Source organism: Neovison vison, chromosome 8 (genome assembly GCF_020171115.1).
Source record: "Neovison vison isolate M4711 chromosome 8, ASM_NN_V1, whole genome shotgun sequence".
Lineage (NCBI taxonomy): Eukaryota > Metazoa > Chordata > Mammalia > Carnivora > Mustelidae > Neogale > Neogale vison.
In genome coordinates, this window is record NC_058098.1 from 125,732,777 (window position 1) to 125,752,066 (window position 19,290).

The window sequence follows — 19,290 nt, forward strand, 5'->3', positions numbered from 1 at the left end:
TTTTTAAAAGTCTTAAAAAAAATAAAAGTTAAACACAGTTCCTTAATATTTTTTGTTTAATAAATACTAATGTAATGAACAGTTTTACCAAGATTAGAACTAGAATTAATTTCTATAACTGTGCATATATTTTTATTTAAATTTCATAAACATTGGGGCACCTGGGAGACTCGGTTAAGTGTCTGACTTGATTTCAGCTCAGGTCCTGATCTCATGGGTCATAGGATAGAGCCCTGTGTTCGGCTCTGTGCTCAGCAAGGAGTCTGCTTGAGGTTCTCTTTATCCCTCTCCCTGTACCCCTCCCCCCACACTTGTGCATACTCTCTCTCACTAAATGAATAAATCTAAAAAAAATAAATTTCATAAATGTGTTGATCAAAAAGATAATGTTTTTCTTTAAGTTACCTAATGTACTTTTTTAATATTTATATTCTGCTATTCTGTTTCTCAGTAAGTCAACTATGTGAAAGTTCTTGTTTTTGTCCTGATATTAATCTGCACAGTCATTTATTATTGCAACATTTTATTACTGCAGCATGTATATATATATATATATATATGTGTGTGTGTGTGTGTGTGTGTGTGTGTGTATGTATATATACACACATACATAGTGATAAGACATATGTATTCCTCAACTCACTGATAGAACCGTGAAATAGAATGTACCTGAGGCAGTTTTTGGCTTTTAAATAAAGAATGCTTATCATGTTTGTTTATATTTGAAAATGAATACTTATCACTTAGTTAAGTTAGAATATCCAGCTTGTTCTCATCACTGCCTTATTCCCTCCGATCTGACCTTATTATCTTAGATAGGTGTGGACACACCATTGAGGGATGCTAGCATTAGGCTGTTCAGTTTTCCAAAGGCTGAAATCCAAGCCAAATAGTAGATTTGGGCTGAATATTAAGGCAAAGCCAACTTTTGGTGCATCTGAACTTGAAAGTTCACTAAAGCAACAATAAACCAGGTTCTATACATAAGATGATTCAAGGAAAGATTTTCATACTATGGCACTGATAGAGACTCTACATTATAATAATCACCCAAAATAAAGACGTTTCTTCCCCCTGGAACTACCCTAGGAAGGAAACATTTGATTGTGGCAAATTCCTATATTAATTAGTTTTATAGAATGTTAAATTATATCATGTAAATATATGATTTATTAACATCGATTGTCCTCATGATTTAAGTGATAGTCTTTAAGACCTGGAGACTTGTGCTAATATGAATGGTTGCTTAACCTTTTTTCTTCTTTTAATCATACAAAAAATGAGAAATGCTAGTGTATGGCTGCATTAGGACTATACGACCCAGTAGGGAAGGGAAATATCTCTTAATATATATCCCCCCCAAAAATAAAAAATAATATATATATATCCCCCATTGTGTTATTGAAGAGGCTGGATTATTTAACAGACTTAGAGAGAGCATCCAAATATAGTTCGAAAAGGTTTACTGACAGTATCATAAGAGCCTAAAACAAGAAATAAAAATGCTATCAGAACACAACCGCTGGCAATACCATGACCCAACTGGAAACTCCTTTTAGGATATAATGGAAACAGAGCAATCCATCTGAAAGTACTTGCCAGTACTTAATGACATGTGTAGGAACCCACAGGTAAGGACTTGGTGAAATGCGAGGCAGTACAGGAAAGAAGAACTGGTCATTGCAGGTAATAAACTGAAGATGTCACCCGAGTGCTTTAGACTGTCAGGGCTGTAGGCGTTAGGAGGAGGAAAGTATCAGCTTTAGCAGGATGACTAAGGAAGACCTCTCGGAGGAGATGGTATTTAAGCAGGGCCTTCACTTCACCTGTCATTTATTATGTGTTTGGAATGCACCAGGCATTGTAACTGCGAAAATGAATAAAGAGGTAAGACTGGAGGAATAGGTAGGTCCACACTGGGCAGGGGTTGAATGCCCATCTGAGGAATTCAGACTGTCTCCTATAGGCTGGTGCTGTCCAGCAGAACTTTCCTCACTGATGGAAATGTTCTGTTCCGCCCTGCCCAATAGGAGAGCCACTGGCCACATGTAACTGTTGACCACTTGAGAAAGGACTAGTGTGACTGAGCAAGTGGATTTCTTAAAATTTTAATTAAATAGGGGTGCCTGGGTGGCTCAGTCATTAAGTATCTGCCTTTGGCTCGGGTCATGATCCTGAGGTCTTGACATTGAGCCCCACATTGGCTCCCTTGTCTGCATGGAGGCTGCTTCTCCCTCTCCCACTCCCCCTGCTTGTGCTCCCTCTCTCTCTCTGTCAAATAAATAAATAAAATCTTTTTTTTAAATACAGTAAAATAACATTTTCATTCAATTCATAAAGCACACATGGTTAGTAGCTACTGTATTGAACAGCGCAGCTATAGGCAGTAGGTAACGTCTGCCAATTTTTTTAGCATCCGCCAACTTTAAAGCTGATAAACGATATACTTAAAAGGACATTTTAAGATTGGTTTTGCAGAAGATGGACTGAAGACAGACAGAGGTGGGGAAACCAAGTAGGAGGAGAGCACTGCAGTCATCTGGGTTTGAGGGGACAGTGATTGATTCAGGATAGTACTGGCGCGAGTGACAAGGACTGGACTCAGAAACAGTTCTGAGAATTAATAGGACTCGACAACTAACGAAGAATACAGGAGAGCAGTCAGATGGAGTCCTGAGTTTTTAGCCTGAGTGAATATGAGAATGGTGATATCCATTAAGGAGCCACTACTGAGAAACAAAACAAACAAACAAAAAAACAACAACAACAACATTTTTTTTCTTTTATGCACACTGTTTGAACCGAGTGTGGGCAGGGCTAGTATCAGCCTTAATGTGAAGGCTAGCAGATAATCCGAACAGCACCACAGCTCCGCAGAGAGGCCGTAATAAACAGATGATCATCAAAAAAGTACAAGAGTACCCTTGGGGATAAAAATATATGTTTATAAAAAATAAATTTTTTTTTAAGATTTTATTTATTTATTTGACACAGAGAGATCACAAGTAGGCAGAGAGGCAGGCAGGCAGAGAGAGAGAGAGAGAGAGAGAGAGAAGCAGGCTCCCTGCTGAGCAGAGAGCCCGATGCGGGACTCGATCCCAGGACCCTGAGATCATGACCTGAGCCGAAGGCAGCGGCTTACCCACTGAGCCACCCAGGCGCAAAAATAAAAAATTTTTTTAAAAAAGTACAAAAGTAGGTGACATTGGCAGGAAGGGAGTGGGAAGAACTGAGTACCAAACTTCTGGACTCTATGCACATCTAAATAAAAATTGAAAACAAGCTGGATTCCCACCTCCAGGGGAAATCATGGCATGCCATAACGCAGCTACTTAAAAGATTGAGGGAGCAGCCCTATTTTTACTGACTTGGAAAGGTACCCGTGACTTAAAATAAATTAGTGAATAATATGTAACATGATCCTTGCAGTAATTGTCATTTTTTGAAAACCCCTTCCCTGATTTGGAAGCAACTGCCCGTTGTGTGAGTCTTGGTGGGAGGCAGAGCCCCAGCTCCCTGTTACAGAAGCCTTTGTGGGGAAACCCTCTCCCCATCCTGGCAGCTAGAACAGGGCATGAAGCTAGGCTTAGCCAGTGGGAGGTTTCCCCCTAGACCCCCCTAGGGATCTTAAGCAATTGCCATCAAAGAAGGGGCAGTGAAGTTAGATTCTCAGCTGCTAATGTGTGGGAGACAGAGTGGTGGCCATGACTTGTTCTGCCTGGTCCCACTTGGCTCTTGCTTGTTTGCAGAGCCTAGTTCTGGAGACTTTTTTTTTGGTTTTTGTTTTTGTTTTTGTTTTGTTTTAGTTTTGCTTTGCTTTTTTGCTTTAATTAGCCAGAGTGGCTTCTGTTGTTAGTACCCGGGAACTTTGACTTACACCCTACTTTTTGTTTAAAGGAAAAACAGAGTGCCTGGGTGGCTCAGTGGTTAAGCATCTGCCTTCTCAGGTCATGATCCCAGGGGTCCTGGGATGGAGCCCCGTATCAGGCTCCCTGCTTTGTGGGAAGCCTGTTTTCCCTCTCCCACTCCCCCTGCTTATGTTATCTCTCTCTGTCAAAAAAATAAATAAACAAATAAACCTTTTTAAAAAATAAATAAATAAATAAGAAAAGAAAAACAAACTGGGGAACCTGGTTGGTTGAGTCAGTTGGGCATCTGCCTTCAGCTCAGGTCATGGTCAAGTCCTGGGATCAACCCCCTGCATCCAGCACCACAGGGTGGATGCATCCAGGCTGCTTTTCCCTCTGACGCTCCCCCTGCTTGTGCTCTCACCCACTCTGTCTCTCTCAAATGAATACATTTAAAAAAAAAAAAAATCTTTAAAAATAAATAAAAGAAAAAAAAACTTTACACATACTAAAATTCTATTTATTTATTTATTCATTTTTGGTAGGTTTCTTTAATGATTTCAAAGACTACACACCAAATTGTTAACAGTGCTTTTATCAAGGATTTGAGACTGGGGAGGTGAGGTGTTGGCATAGAGTAGGAAAAAACATTTTCTCTTATTTTAGACACTTCTGGTTTGTCTGAATTTCATTGCATTGAGCATGTACTACTTTAGTAATTTAAATGCATGAAAAAAACTTAAGAATGAGAAAATAGAAGATAATACTTTCCTAACCTACTTTGCATTATTGTGAAAGGTGGTTGCAAGGAGCAAATGATAGGGAATGTGAAAATGGTGTGAAAATTATTAAGTGCTATCTGAATATGAGGAAGTAGAAAGAACAACAGTGACTTTTTCTTTTTTAAGATTTTATTCATTTATTTGACAGAGAGGGAAACAGCACAGGCAGGGGGAATGGGTGAGGGAGATGCAGACTTGGGAGCCTGATGCAGGGCTCGATCCCAGGACCCTGAGCTCATGACTTGAGCTGAAGGCAGACACTTAACCAACTGAGCCACCCAGGTGCCCCCAACAGCGACTTTTTTGAGTGTCATTTCACTGTGGAGGAAAAGGCATTTTGAAGGGAATTGAGGAAATAAGTGCTAATAAAGTTGGGGATGTCAATTAATATGATTAATTGATTAATCACAAATGATTAATTGAAAAAGCCATTTTGAAGGGAATTGAAGAATTAAGTGCTAATAAAGTCAGGGATATCAATTAATATGATTTGGCAGGAAAAGAATAGAAATTAGGTGGTGAAAGAAGTCTTCCTCAGTTTTGTTTTGGCTCAAAGAGAAAATGTGAGTGGTGGGAGAGGCGGAGGGAAAGGGAGAGAGAGAATCCTCAGGCTCCCTGCTGAGCTCAGAGCCCAACAAATACGACAACAATGACAACGTGGGGCTCCATCTCACAACCCCCAGATCATGACCTGAGCCGAAATCGAGATTTGGACACTTAACTGACTGAGCTACCCAGGCGCCCCTCAATTTTTAAATATGAAACTTTTTAGGTTGAAAGTACCATGCCAAAATACCCTCAATCTAAATTCAAGAATTATTAACGTTTTGGTACATCCATTTGCTCTCTCTGCATTTCTCTATAAAATGTATGGGGTTTCATGTTTCTGTTTTTTACTAAACCATTTGAAAACAAACTATAGGCATCATGGCACTTTACCCCAAATACTTCAGCATCATATTTCAATGGTAAGGACATTCTCCTACAAACCCACAAGACCATGCTCACACTTAAGAAAATGAATAACTCCACAATATCTTCTATTATCCATTGCACATTCAGATTTCTCCAATTCTAAAAATATCTTTTTTTAATAGAAAATTTTATTTCCTTGGGGCACGTGGGTGACTCAGGCAGTTAAGCGTCTGCCTTTGGTTCAGGTCAGGATCCCAGGGTCCTGGGATGGAGCCCCACATTGGGCTCCTTGCTCAGCAACAACCCTGCTTGTGCTCGTTCTTTCTCTCTCTCTCTCTCTCTCTCTGACAAGTAAATAAATTTTAAAACATTTAAAAAAAATGTTTATTTCCTCAATGCAAAAGCCAATCAAAGTTTATGTATTGCATTTGCTTGTTATGGCTCAGTAGTATCTTTTATTTATTTATTTATTTTTTTAATGTCTTATTCATTAATTTGACAGAGATCACAAGTAGTTAGAGTGGCCCGCAGAGAGAGAGGGAGAGGGAAGCAGGCTCCCCGCTGAGCTGAGAGCCCGATGTGGGACTCGATCCCAGGACCCCGAGATCATGACCCAAGCAGAAGGCAGCGGCTCAACCCACTGAGCCTAAGCCAACTGTCTTGTAAAATGTCCTATATTTTGCATTTGTCTGATTATATTCTCCTGGTAAGTCTTTCCTTCTTGCTGATTTCAGGCAACCTGTAACCAAAACGATGGAATTGGGAAAAGGAAGACTTCTCAGGACGGGGCTGAACGCCTTGCATCAGGCGATCCACCCCATCCACGGCCTTGTCTGGACTGATGGGCACCAGGTCATCCTGACTGATTTACAGCTTCACGGTGGAGAGGCCAGGTTCGGGGACTCCAAGGTCATTGCACAGTTTGAACACGTATATGGAGTGTCCTGGGCACCCCCTGGCGTGGCTGACGTGCCTGCTCTGCTCGCCGTCTGGCACAAGAATTATGTCACTGTGGGGCAGCTGTGTCCCAGCACTACGGAGACAAGCCAGTGGCTGATGTCGCGGACCTGTGAGATTAGAGAATCACACCCCGTCCTTCCCCAGGGCTGTGTGTGGCATCCAAAGAGTGCTGTCCTGGCTGTGTTGACAGCACAGGCTGTGTCCGTCTTCCCAAGTATCCACGGTGACATTCCCCCGGTGAAAGCGGACATCGACACCGGGGGCCTCATTCACTGTGGCTGTTGGACCCGGGATGGCCGGAGGCTGGTGGTGGCAGTTGGCAGCAGCCTGCATTCCTATATTTGGGACAGCGCTCAGAAGACTCTGTGCAGGTGCTCCTTCTACCCGGTGTTTGATGTGGACAGCTACGTGCGCTGCATCAGGGCCACCGCGGACTCACAGGTCGCTGTAGCCACTGAGCTTCCACTAGATAAGATTTGTGGCTTAAATGCGTCTGAAACCACGGACGTCCCGCCTGGTGGGGAAGACACTCGTCTGTGTGCTTCACCCGTTCCTGAAGGGGCACCCACCGGGGATCATGGGGCCGTTGATTCCGAGACGAATTTTGAGACCTCGGGTTCTCCTGTTTCTCCTTCCTTTTCAGATCCTCTAGATCTAACTCATATACATTTCAATACCTCCAAGGTGGAGGGTAGTTCTCTTATTTGTCTAAGAAAAAAGGACTGCTTGACAGGAACTGGCCTGGATGCCTCACATTTGGTCCTTGTGACCTTTGAGAAAGAAGTCACGCAGACCAAAAAAGTCACCATTCCCGGCATTCTGGCTCCTGATCTAATAGCCTTTAATCCTAAAGCCCAGGTGGTCGCGGTGGCTTCCAGTACTTACAATGTCATTTTTATCTATTCTGTCATTCCCTCGCGTGTGCCAAACACGCGGCAGATTCAATTAGAGAGAAGTGAAAAGCCAAAAGGTATATGTTTCTTGACAGATAAGTTACTATTAATTTTGGTAGGAAGACAGAAGCCCACTGATGCGGCATTTCTTCCTTCTTCAAAGACTGATCAGTATATCCTTCGTTTGATCGTTAGGGAAGTAACGTTGGAAGAATTTCCAGTAACAGTGGGTGAAAACCAGAAGGGAGGCTCAACTCTCAGTACTCTGTTAAATAAAACAGACGGAAAAAAGCGAATTGAGAGTCTTTCCCCAGATTTTTGTCCCCCAAACAGAGGGCTCTTAACAGCTAATGGCAGTGGGCAAAGCGGGCGGCCCGGAAGACCCCTTATTGAAGAAATCAGAAGTCCTCCGGCCAGGGTCTGGGACGGCTCCTTCGCCCTTGACACTGTAGCTACCCAGCCTGTTAACCGCTCACGGCCACGGCCCAGATCCGGCCCCACACCCCAGCCCGCCCTAACTCCCGCACCTCCTGACTGGCCTCCAAGCAAGTACATACAAAGGGAAAAGGAAATTTCCCAGCTGTCTAAGGAAATCGAAATTTTATCTAGGACCCTGACGGAAGTGCAGCGACGTCTCTCCGAACTCACAGAACTTCTACAAAAGGAGAGGTCCTCGGCTGCGTATCCTCTCTCTCAGGATCTGCCCTATGTGCACGTGACTTATCAGGTAACTTTCCCATTGAGGGGCTCCCCCTATACCCAGCGGGTACCGGCAAGAAAAACTCATTGTTGAACAAGATGGTGTTGTAGCCCAACTTCCCTGACCTGAGCGAGTTACATTACAGGCAAGTCGTTCTGCCTCTCCAGGGCGGTTGGCTGCCAGCCAGATGGGCACGCATGCCGGCATGCGCTGGGATTGTATCACCCGCATGGTGTAAAATAGGAACGATTGTACTCATCCTGGCCATTTACATTTCGGAAGAAAAAAATAGAATTCTCCTTATTGTGCTGTTTCACTGTGGGGAACTTTTCCTTGTGCATTGCAGAAAGGTTAGGTTGATTTAGAAAGATTTAACGCATGTTAAAGAGGCCCGCAGAGAGAGAGGGAGAGGGAAGCATTCATATCATATTATGTGAATGGAATCGTATCTTATCTGTTTTTATCATGAACATTTTCTCTTCCCATTGAACTTGGCCCGGCCCCCCACCCCACCCCCGCTATAACTCACTTTAACTCACAACTTAAGGTGGCTCCCTCCGTTATTTAGTTCCTGCTCCTACAATCTTACACACTTCTGTGTATACATAGGTCTCTAGATGCGGAGGGCCCTTGGTGAACATTCCAGCTGACTTCAGCTCTTCATTTCCGTGTCGTCAGTCACTCCCAGTCATGCTGTAGTAGTGCCCTTATGTGTAGCTATTTGCACTCCTACTTCTATTTCTGTTGGGTTGGTTCCCAGAACTGGAAGTGCTAATTTGAAGAGTATATATGTATGTTTCTACTTTTCCGAGAGTTGCCAGATTGCCTCTCAAAGATTTTTTACTTACTGCATCATCACATGCCCCTTTTCAACCTGTGAGACTGTCCTTTTCCTCACAGCCCCACCAGTCTGGGAAGTGTGAAGTGCTCTTCACTTTTATTCACTTGTATTTCCTTTACTTTTAGTGAATTTGAGTATGTCTTTGTGGTTTTTGGCCAACTGACGATGAATTGCCCATTGCTCATTTTTTTCCTATTCAGTTACCAGTTCATAAGAGGTTTTTGTAGATTATAAAAATTCATATACATGTAATAGTCTAGATTCTCTTGCATTATTTTATTACATCAGTTTTTTTTTAAAGATTTTATTTATTTATTTGGCAGACAGAGGTCACAAGTAGGCAGAGAGGCAGGCAGAGAGAGAGAGAGAGAGGAGGAAGCAGGCTCCCTGCTGAGCACAGAACCTGATGTGGGGCTTGATCCCAGAACTCTGGGATCATGACCTGAGCCGAAGGCAGAGGCTTTAACCCACTGAGCCACCCAGGCGCCCCATTACATCAGTTTTTGCACTTAAGTTTTTAATCTTTCATTAAATTTTGGTGCATGGTCCACTCAGGGTCTTGAGTTCAAAGCCCACACTGGGCATAGAGCTTACTTAAAAAATTAAGAAAAAAAAATGTGTATTTAATCCCACTGAACTTGATCTACCCCATTTGTTATCTATAAACTTAATATACTGGGATCTATTTCTGGATTCTCCATACTGTGACTACTAGAATGCTGATCTCTTTATCTAGAACATTACTGATATCATACTAATTTGATTACTGTGGACTTCTGTATCTTCATCTTAAAAGATATTTGCAGAAAGTTGGTATCAAAATCATTGATACGTAATATACAAATTTGTATACAAATATACAAATATACATATTGTTTAATATGGTCAAGAAGAGAAATTTTAATTAGTTTTTTCTTTTTTTTTAAGATTTTATTTATTTGATAGAGACACAGCAAGAGAGAGAACATAAGCAGGGGGAGTGGGAGAGGGAGAAGCAGGCTTCCCGCTGAGCCAGGAGCCCAATGTGGGGCTCAGTACCAGGACACGGGGATCATGACCTGAGTTGAAAGCAGCCAGCTTAATGACTGAGCCACCCGGGAGCCCCTAATTAGTTTTTTCTTAAAATAACTATTGTTTGGGGGCGCCTGGATGGCTTAGTCGGTTAAGCAGCTGCCTTACTGTCCTAGCATCCTGGGATCAAACCCCATATGAGATTCCCTACTCATCAGGGAGTCTGCTTTTCCCTCCCCCTGCTCTTGTGCTCTTGCTTTTTCTCTCTCTCTCTCCCTCCCTCTCAAATAAAAAAAATAAGGGGCGCCTGGGTGGCTCAGTGGGTTAAAAAAAAAAAAGTACTACTGTTTGACCAACTCAAGGATATAGGTTTTTTAAAGAAGCAGAGAATAGTTTAAAACTGAATTAAATTTTTTATTGTGAAAATTTTCAAACATATACTCTTTATTATGAAAAATTGTAAACATAAATAAAGACTACATAAGGAAATCCTTTTAATATCTGCCATATGGATTTAACAGTTGTTAACATGTTTTGCCATAATTACTTTTTATTTTTTAATTTCCTAAAATATTTTAGGTAAGAATGTCATGGTATTTAACCCATAAATATTTTGAGATCTAATTCTTTTGTTGTGTTAAATAATGTAGCCAAGGGGAGCCTGGGTAGCTCAGTAGGTTAAAGCCTCTGCCTTCGGCTCGGGTCATGATCCCAAGGTCCTGGGATCGAGCCCCGCATCGGGCTCTCTGCTCAGTGGAGAGCCTGCTTCCCCCTCTCTCTCTCTGCCTGCCTCTCTGCCTACTTGTGATCTCTCTCTGTCAAATAAATAAATAAAATCTTAAAAAAAAAATAGTGTAGCCAAAATCTCCTTATTTACAACTGGTCTAGTTACTCTTTTCTTTTTAAAGATTTTATTTATTTATTAGAGGGAAGGAGAGAGAGAGCGAGTGCATGCACACTAGTGGGGACAGGAGCAGAGGGAGAGGGAGAAGCAGGCTCCCCACTGAGCAGGGAGCCCAGTGCAGGGCTGCATCCCAGGACCTTGGGATCATGACCAGAGCCAAAGGCAGATGCTTAATTGACTGAGCCACCCAGGCATCCCACAATTGGTCTAGTTATAAAGATAGTAAAAAACTACTTACACATTCTGTTCTTAAGAAATGTTAACTCTATTGCTTTTGCAATCAGTTTAACAACTTTTATTTTTATATGTGAAGAAATCTTACTGTGTAGGTCCTGCCGTTGAAAAAAGAGCCATGCTCCTCTGCAATGGCAAATTAAGTCTGAAGACAGTTCAGCAGACTTTCGGCCTCTCTCTCATCGAAATGCTCCATGGTAGGTACTCAGATATTCAGATATTGGCTGAGTACTCAAGTACTCAGAATTCAGATACTGGCTCTACCCCACAACCCTTCCCTCTCCCATCTGTTTTGTTAAGTTTCACTGATAATGAAGATGAAGTGTACGAACCCCTCCGTGATTCACGAGATGGTTCACGAGAATTGTGCATTGTCTGCTGTATACGCAAGTCTATCATAAGGTGCCAAAACACATGGAAAATATGGGTTCTGCCCTTAAGGAACTTACAGCCTAAGTGGAAGCCCTGAAAGTACGCAGGAAAAAACTAGAGGAGTTACCAAGCAATATATAACAGCTGCAGAGGAATGACACAAAAAAGAATGACATAGGTACCTGTTGCACTAAACACAGAGATCCTAGCAGCATTACAGAGTTTTTCTTAAAGGAATTGTCGTTTTAATATGCAGCACACACGGGATTAAGGGCATCCCTAAATGCCAGCAAACTGAGCCATGTCCACTTTACCAGGTGCCCAGCACGCTGGGTTTTTTATGCCTCATTCTTCTCGCGATAGCCACTATGGTGAACATGAAATCCATTTCTTTTTTCCCCTCATAACATTGTAGCACCAGCATTTTCTGTTTTGACACATGAATTTGTGATATGATGTCATAATTGTCATTTGTCCTAGGTGGGGTTAATATTCTATTCTGAGTGTACTGTATTTTACTTTGCCATATTTCTCGGACCTTTCAGTGGTTTCCAGCGTTCAGCATCCTACATAGCCCTAGTAAAAACCTCTCTGCATATTTCACAGGTGGCCCTTAGAAAGTACAGATTTTCAGAAGTGAAATTACAAGGTCAAAGGTGAGGCACAGTAGATTTGAAAAAATTAGAATGGGTCCAGGCGTGCGGTAAGGCCACTGGCCTTGGGTTACCCCAGAACAAACCATTCAGGATTATCCGGACCATTCTAGTCTAGCCCCTCTGTGTGCTTAGGTGTCTAGAGGTTGGCTCTGAAGAATAAAGGTTCCTCCAGAGAGTAGCTGTTCCCACTTTCACATTGTTCCTGGAGAAACTGCTTAAAAACGTGTAGATAGGGACACTCCATGCACAACCCCTAACACGTGTGTGCCACATACACAATCCTGTGCGTAGCCCTGCGTGTTAAGTGCCTCACCTGGGTAAAGATGAGTGTCCCCAGCCATGCCTATGCCATCAGTGCCATCAGTGCCCACTCCTGCCGTATGACGTCCCCCTCAGCAGTACTCAGTCCTTCCGTCTCCCCACTTATCTGCACGGTCTTAGAACGATCAGTTCAATACTATCAACTGCTCTCTTCTTACCCTCAAAAAAAGTATTTGTCTTCTTTTTCTTCATAGACTAAGACGAGATATCCTAAATTGCCTGTGTGTTTATTTCACTCTGCAGACTCACACTGGATCCTTCTCTGTGCAGACAGCGAAGGCTTTATCCCGTTAACTTTCACGGCCACTCAGGAAGTAACCATCAGAGACGGCAGCTCAAAGGTCTTCACGGACTGTCTCTTAGAGCCTTAATCCTGCTCCTTCTCTCGAAGTCTTGGGAGAGTCTGACTGTCCAGAGTGAGGACGCCGCTGGATAACCCACCCATTTAGGCAGTACGGCCTGATGCTTCTTTGTGCAGTATTTGCTGCACGTGAGGCCACTCAGAGGAGAGCTGTTGTCCACCGTGGACTCTCCTCGGCTGGGATCCGCACTGTCGCTCAGAGGTGAAGCCCCTGCCTTGGTTGCCTCGGCTGCTTTTCCTCCTTGTCTCCTGTACGGCGACCCCCGGGCTGCAGCTCCCTGCTGTCTAGCAGAGCTCAGTCTTTGGTAGATGGCTCAAAAAGTGGTTGTTGACGTATTCGAGACTGTGTGGTTTTGTCTAAGGGCAGGATTCCCAGAACAAAACAGTATTCTGGTGCCATAGGGATCGTGTTTTTCGGTTTCTTTGAGGCTTTCTGTCCCTTGCCCCAAACCGTTAAAGCTGTCTTAGAAGCACTTAAAAGGTATTTTAACGTTGTTTTAGATCATTTTCTTGGCTTAGAGATGAGAGCAAGAGGTCCTGGAGAACATAGGCTCTGGCATATCCTTCTTAACCCAAACCAGCAGCAATCAGCAGAGCTCAAAAGAAGACAAAAAAATCGATTGACCTCTGTCCCCAGAGCTACCTAGAACAGGAAGTACTTCTGATGTTGGCTGGACCTTCCAGAGTTTAAGCCTAACTATCTTGCCTCCTTAAAAAGTTCTGGTGAGGGGCACCTCGGTGGCTCAGTGGGTTAAGCCTTTGCCTTCGACTCAGGTCCTAATCCCAGGGTCCTGGGATCGAGCCCCGCATCAGGCTCTCTGCTCAGCGGGGAGCCTGCTTCCTCCTCTCTCTCTGCCTGCCTCTCTGCCTCCTGGTGATCTCTTTGTCAAATAAATAATAAAATCTTAAAAAACAAACAAAAAAAAACAAACTTTTGGCGAACTAAGGTCCAGATACTCCTAAAAACTAGCCCTGGGCAAATTTCAAATGAAATTTCAAGTGCTTTGACCCCGCTGGACCCCACTCGAGTGTGTGCTTATATTAGGGTGCGACGGCAAGCACCGTGAGGTCTAAGGCATGATTTCGTGCTATTGCCACCCCCGATTTTCTCCCTGAAATGCTTTTTTTTTTTTTAATTCCAGTTGGGGGATCATAAAAATGTCCTATTTTTCTCCCAGTAGTCAGTTCCCTTACTTCAACTGTCACTTCAATGTTGATGTTTTTCTTTTCCCACCGTTCAAGTCTTAGAGATCAGCAAAGAGTCTGTGAGAGACAGTCGTCATTCAGAAAACTGGAAATTTCAGTGAATCTGAGGTAGGTAAAGAGTACCAGCTTATAATTACGGACTCAAGTGCCAACTTAGTAAATGGAGAGAGCCCTGATTGCAACTTGACACAGACACACCGCTTCTCAAACAGAATCATAAATTCCAGGGACAGACGCCTGACAGATCGATGAGTGTGTGGCTGGTCAGGGCAGCTCTGCGGAGAAATTGCCTCGGCCATAGAGGTTCCATTAGCACCGACGCATGCCCCGCTCCCCACTCTCCTTGAAAATTATCTGGAAAGGTTTCATACCCTTGGGGACTCCTGTCTGTCTGTTCCCGTTTATGAAGATGGAGCTGGGAGAGGGATGAGGCAAGGGCCCATCTTGTGGTTTAAATGCATTAGCGGCTGCTGGGATAATGGAAGTGGGGCCGCTGGTCTGTAATCAGGTGCCTGAGAGCCGTGGCTGAGGACAGCCTGAGGCCTGGCTCCTCTTGCAGAGAAAGTGTCTGGGCGGGATAAAAGCACACGATTAGGAAGCCTGGGGGGCTTGGGGACCCCATAGGAAGATCAGTGCCGGTGCCTCAAGGTACGTACAGGTTATGACTGCCATTTCCCTAGTCAGAGTCCTGTGAATGAGTCCATAAAATCACTAATGCTTGTTGTGGCCGTTTTAAATGTTCTGATGGTATTTTCTCTGCAAGCATTGCTGGTAGAAAGCAAAGTTCTTGGTTTTATGTTTGTGGACATTGTCTTTGTATTTCTTCTTGTGGACAGTCTGGCACATAAATTATGTATTTTTTTAAAGATTTTATTTATTTATTTGTCAGAGAGAGTGAGCACAGGCAGACAGAGAAGCAGGCAGAGGCAGAGGGAGAAGCAGGCTCCCTGCTAAGCAAGGAGCCCGACGTGGGACTTGATCCCAGGACGCTGGGATCATGACCCGAGCTGAAGGCAGCAGCTTAACCAACTGAGCTACCCAAGCGTCCCTAAATTATGTATTTTTTTTTTATAACAAGTCTGATTCCATGACAACTATCCTATGAAAAATACCTCCTTGGCCTCTGCTGCTGCTATTCTTCTTCTTATTATTATTATTATTATTTGACCGAGAGAGAGAGAGAGAGAGAGAGAAAGAGATAGTGAGAGAGGGAACACAAGCAGGGGAAGTGGGAGAGGGAGAAGCAGGCCTCCTGCTGAGCAGGGAGCCCGATGTGCGGCTTGATCCCAGGACTCTGGGATTGTGACCTGAGCCGAAGGCAGACGCTTAATGACTGAGCCACCCAGGCGCCCTGGCCTCTGCTATTATTATAGTCATTGGAGCAATAGAAGATAATCCAGTATTTGCTGGCTTCGGATATAGGGACAGAAGAGCTATAATCTTTTAATTATTGTTAAATGTTCTGTTGAGAATATTTTGCATAGGGAAAAACATTATTTACAAATCCCATTTGGTGCCCAAATTTTTCTAAATTTTGTATGAGTGTTGTTTGATATACACAATACATACGAAGTATAAGAAGGCTTAATTTTAAAAAATTTTATTTATTTTTTAACAGAGAGCACAAGCAGGGGGAGTAGTCGAGGGAGAGGGAGAATCAGATTCCCTCCTAAGCCAGTAGCTGGACGCGGGGCTCAATCCCAGGACCCCAGGGTCTTGATCTGAGCTGAAGGCAGCTGCTTAGCCAACTGAGCCACCCAGGTGCCCCAGGAAAGCTTAATAATACAATGAGCCACCTCTTGCCTAATTTTTTTTTTTAAGATTTTATTTATTTATTTGACAGAGAGAGAGAGATCACAAGTAGGAAGAGCAGCAGGCAGAGAGTGGGGGGTGGGGAGCAGGCCCCCTGCTGAGCAGAAAGCCAGATGTGGGGCTCAATCCCAGGACCCTGAGATCATGACCCGAGCAAAAGGCAGAGGCTTAACCCACTGAGCCACCCAGGTGCCCCACTTACTGCCTAATTTAAGAACCAGTTTACTAGAAACCATTCTGGATCCTTTTCTATAGAGAGAACTCTACCCCAGAGGTAACTAATCTTCTTGATTGTTGTAGTGATCATTCATTCCTTTTTTTTACAGCAACCACCTACACACATTGGCCTAAACAACATAGTGTTTATGTCCTCTTGTATTTGAGCTTTATACAATGGTGTTATATTGTATATAGTCCTCTGCAGCTTAACGTTTTTCCCTCAATATCATTTCTAAGAATCATGCTTGTTATGTTGTTTGTTCTATTATTTTTGCTGTTTTGAGTTACCATAATATATCCATTTTCCTACTGTGCACATTGGTACCATTCCCTGGTTTTATTTTTGCAATTATAAACAATATTGCCTTGAATAGTCTTGCTAAGTATGTCCTGAAGCAAGTATTTGAGAAGTCTCTCTAGGGTCTTTTTTTTTCTTAATTGTCTTTATTTTCAGAGAGAGAGCCCCTGAGTGTAGGCACCCTTGTGAGCCTGGGTGGGAGGGCTCTCAAGCAGACTCCATGCTGTGCGGGGAGCCCCACGTGGGGTGGGGTGCAGTCTCACAACTGTGAGGTCCTGACCTGAGCCAAAATCAAGAGTCAGACGCTTAACCGACTGAGCCATCCCCGCCCTCTGCCTAGGGTCTTTGACATAGATGTGGGATTGCTGGAGCACAGGGGATGTGTAAATTAAAATTATTTTCTTAGATGGTTGCATCAGTCTTCACTCCCAGAAGCGATGTATCAGAGTTCCTATTGTTTTTCATGCTCAAGGCTTCTTGGGACAATGGAGTAGTTTTAAGTGGCTTCTCATTATGATCCTAATTTTTACTTCCAGACCACCAAGGACACTGAGCATCTTTCATGTGTTTATTGGCCATTTGGGTTTTCTCTTTTGCAAAATCCCTGTTTGTTTCTTTTGCCCCAATTTCTAATGGATTGTCTTTTTCTTCTTGAGTTGTAGGGATTCTTTTTATATTCTAGGTGTTGTTAATGCATGTGGCTAATAGCTTCACCCAGTTTGTGTCTTGTCTTTTCTCTTTATATTGGGTTTTGTTGAATACATCATTCATTTTAAGGAAGTCACATTTATCAATCTTTCCCTTTATGAAAGCTTTTCCTTTCACCTTTTTTTTTTTAAGATTTTATTTATTTATCTGACAGAGAGAGAGAGAGACACAGTGAGAGAAGGAACACAAGCAGAAGGAGTGGGAGAGGGAGAAACAGGCTTCCTGCAGAGCAGGGAGCCCAACATGTGGCTCAGTCCCAGGACCCTGGGATCATGACTTGAACCGAAGGCAGAGGCCTAACCGACTGAGCCACCCAGGTGCTCCCCCATTTATTTCTTTATTCAACATTCTGTTGAGTACTTGAGGGGACCCCTCTGAGTTTTCTGTCAGTGTAGCTCCCTCCCACCCAATATACTGTCCTGCAAACCCTAGCCACTTTGGTGTCCCCAACTCATCTTCTCAGCTTAGAGTCCTCTGGGTTCCGGATGGTTCTCTTTACCGTCATCTGGAAACTCCAGAAAACAAGCTGGGCTAATCTTAAACGTCACCTCCTTTGTTTCCCATTGTTCAGAGATTCCTCCTTTGTTGCTTCATGCCCAGCATCTTGAAAACTGTTGTTTCATATATTTTCTCCAGTTTTTCTTAATTGCTTCAGCTGAGAGACTAGGTCTGGTCTCTACTAGTCCCTCATGGCCAAAAGCAGAAGTCTTTTCACATCCTGTTCATTTATTTCTAGGTATTTTATATTTTTTTGTTGCTACTGTTTAAAAATTGTTTTATAACTGTTGCTGGCATATACAAATGTAGTTTGTTCTTGTTGATTTTATGTCCAACTATCTGCCTATACTCTTTTTTTTTTTTAAGATTTTATTTATTTATTTGACAGACTGAGATCACAAGTAGGCAGAGAGGCAGGCAGAGAGAGAGGGGAAGGGGGCTCCCCACCGAGCAGAGAGCCCGATGCGGGGCTTGATCCCAGGACCCTGGGATCATGACCTGAGCTGAAGGTAGAGGCTTTAACCCACTGAGCCACCCAGGTGCCCCGTGGCTATACTCCTTTATTCTAATAATTTATCTGTAGATTCTTGGGTTTTCTGTGTAGGTAATCATATCATTTACAAATAATGGCAATTTTGTTTCTTCCTTTCTTTTTTTTTTTTAAAGATTTTATTTATTTATTTGACAGAGAGAGAGAGAGAGATAACAAGTAGGCAGAGAGAGGGAGGGGGAGGCAGCCTTCCCACCAAGCAGAGAGCCCGATGCATGGCTCGATCCCAGGACCCTGAGATCATGACCTGAGCCGAAGGCAGAGGCTTAACCCTCTGAGCCACCCAGGCACCCCTATTCCTGATTTTATTTTATTTTTTTTTTAAAGATTTTATTTATTTATTTGAGAGAGAGAGAGACAGTGAGAGAGAGCACGAGCGAGGAGAAGGTCAGAGAGCGAAGCAGACTCCCCATAGAGCTGGGAGCCCGATGCGGGACTCGATCCCGGGACTCCAGGATCACGCCCTGAGCCGAAGGCAGTCGTCCAACCAACTGAGCCATCCAGGCGTCCCCTATTCCTGATTTTAAAGGGACTATTTCACTATTAAGAATGATGCTTACTATAGGGTTTTGGTAGCTATCCTTTCTCAGGTTTAAAAATTTCCTTTTCCTCTTGGTTTGCTTAGTACTTTTATCATGAGTGGGTATTAGCTTTTTATCAAATGATTCTATATCTATTGAGAACACAACTTTTTTCCTCCTTTGATCTGTTAATGAGGTAAGTTTCACTTGACAGATTTTTTCTCATGTGCAACAAACTTGTCATTCTTAGAACAAACCCAATGTGTTCATGATGGGTTTATTTTTTTAGAAATTGCCAGACTCAGTTTACTAATATTTTGCTTCAGATTCTTATTTCCATGTTCTGTGTTCAAGATCAGCCTGTAAATTCCCTTTCTTTTTTACTTTGCTTGTCTGGTTTTGGTATCAAAGTTCTTCTGGCCTGATATAATGAGTTGCAGGATCTGTGCTTTTTTTTCTTTCCTGAAAAAATTTCCAGAAGGAATGAAATGATCCTTTATGAAAGTCTGATAGCCCTTGGTAATATCATTTGGATCTCATGTTTACTTTGTGGGACTACTTTAACCCACTGAGCCAGCCAGGCGCCCTTGGGACTACTTTAAAATATTTATTTCATTCCTTGAATGTTTATGAGATCATTTAGGATTTCTGTTGTTTACACTCACACACATATACAATCA

At 43.0% G+C, this 19,290-nt stretch overlaps 1 protein-coding gene across 1 annotated transcript; it reads left to right on the top strand.

The window, feature by feature from the left end:
* The first annotated feature begins 6,293 nt into the window (after window positions 1-6,293).
* Window positions 6,294-13,598, top strand: LOC122915802 (WD repeat and coiled coil containing). Its single transcript, XM_044262547.1, has 3 exons — window positions 6,294-8,125; window positions 11,168-11,285; window positions 12,681-13,598. The coding sequence occupies exons 1-3, from the start codon at window positions 6,299-6,301 to the stop codon at window positions 12,806-12,808; spliced, it is 2,073 nt and encodes a 690-aa protein (XP_044118482.1). The 5' UTR covers window positions 6,294-6,298; the 3' UTR covers window positions 12,809-13,598.
* The last annotated feature ends 5,692 nt before the right edge of the window (window positions 13,599-19,290 follow it).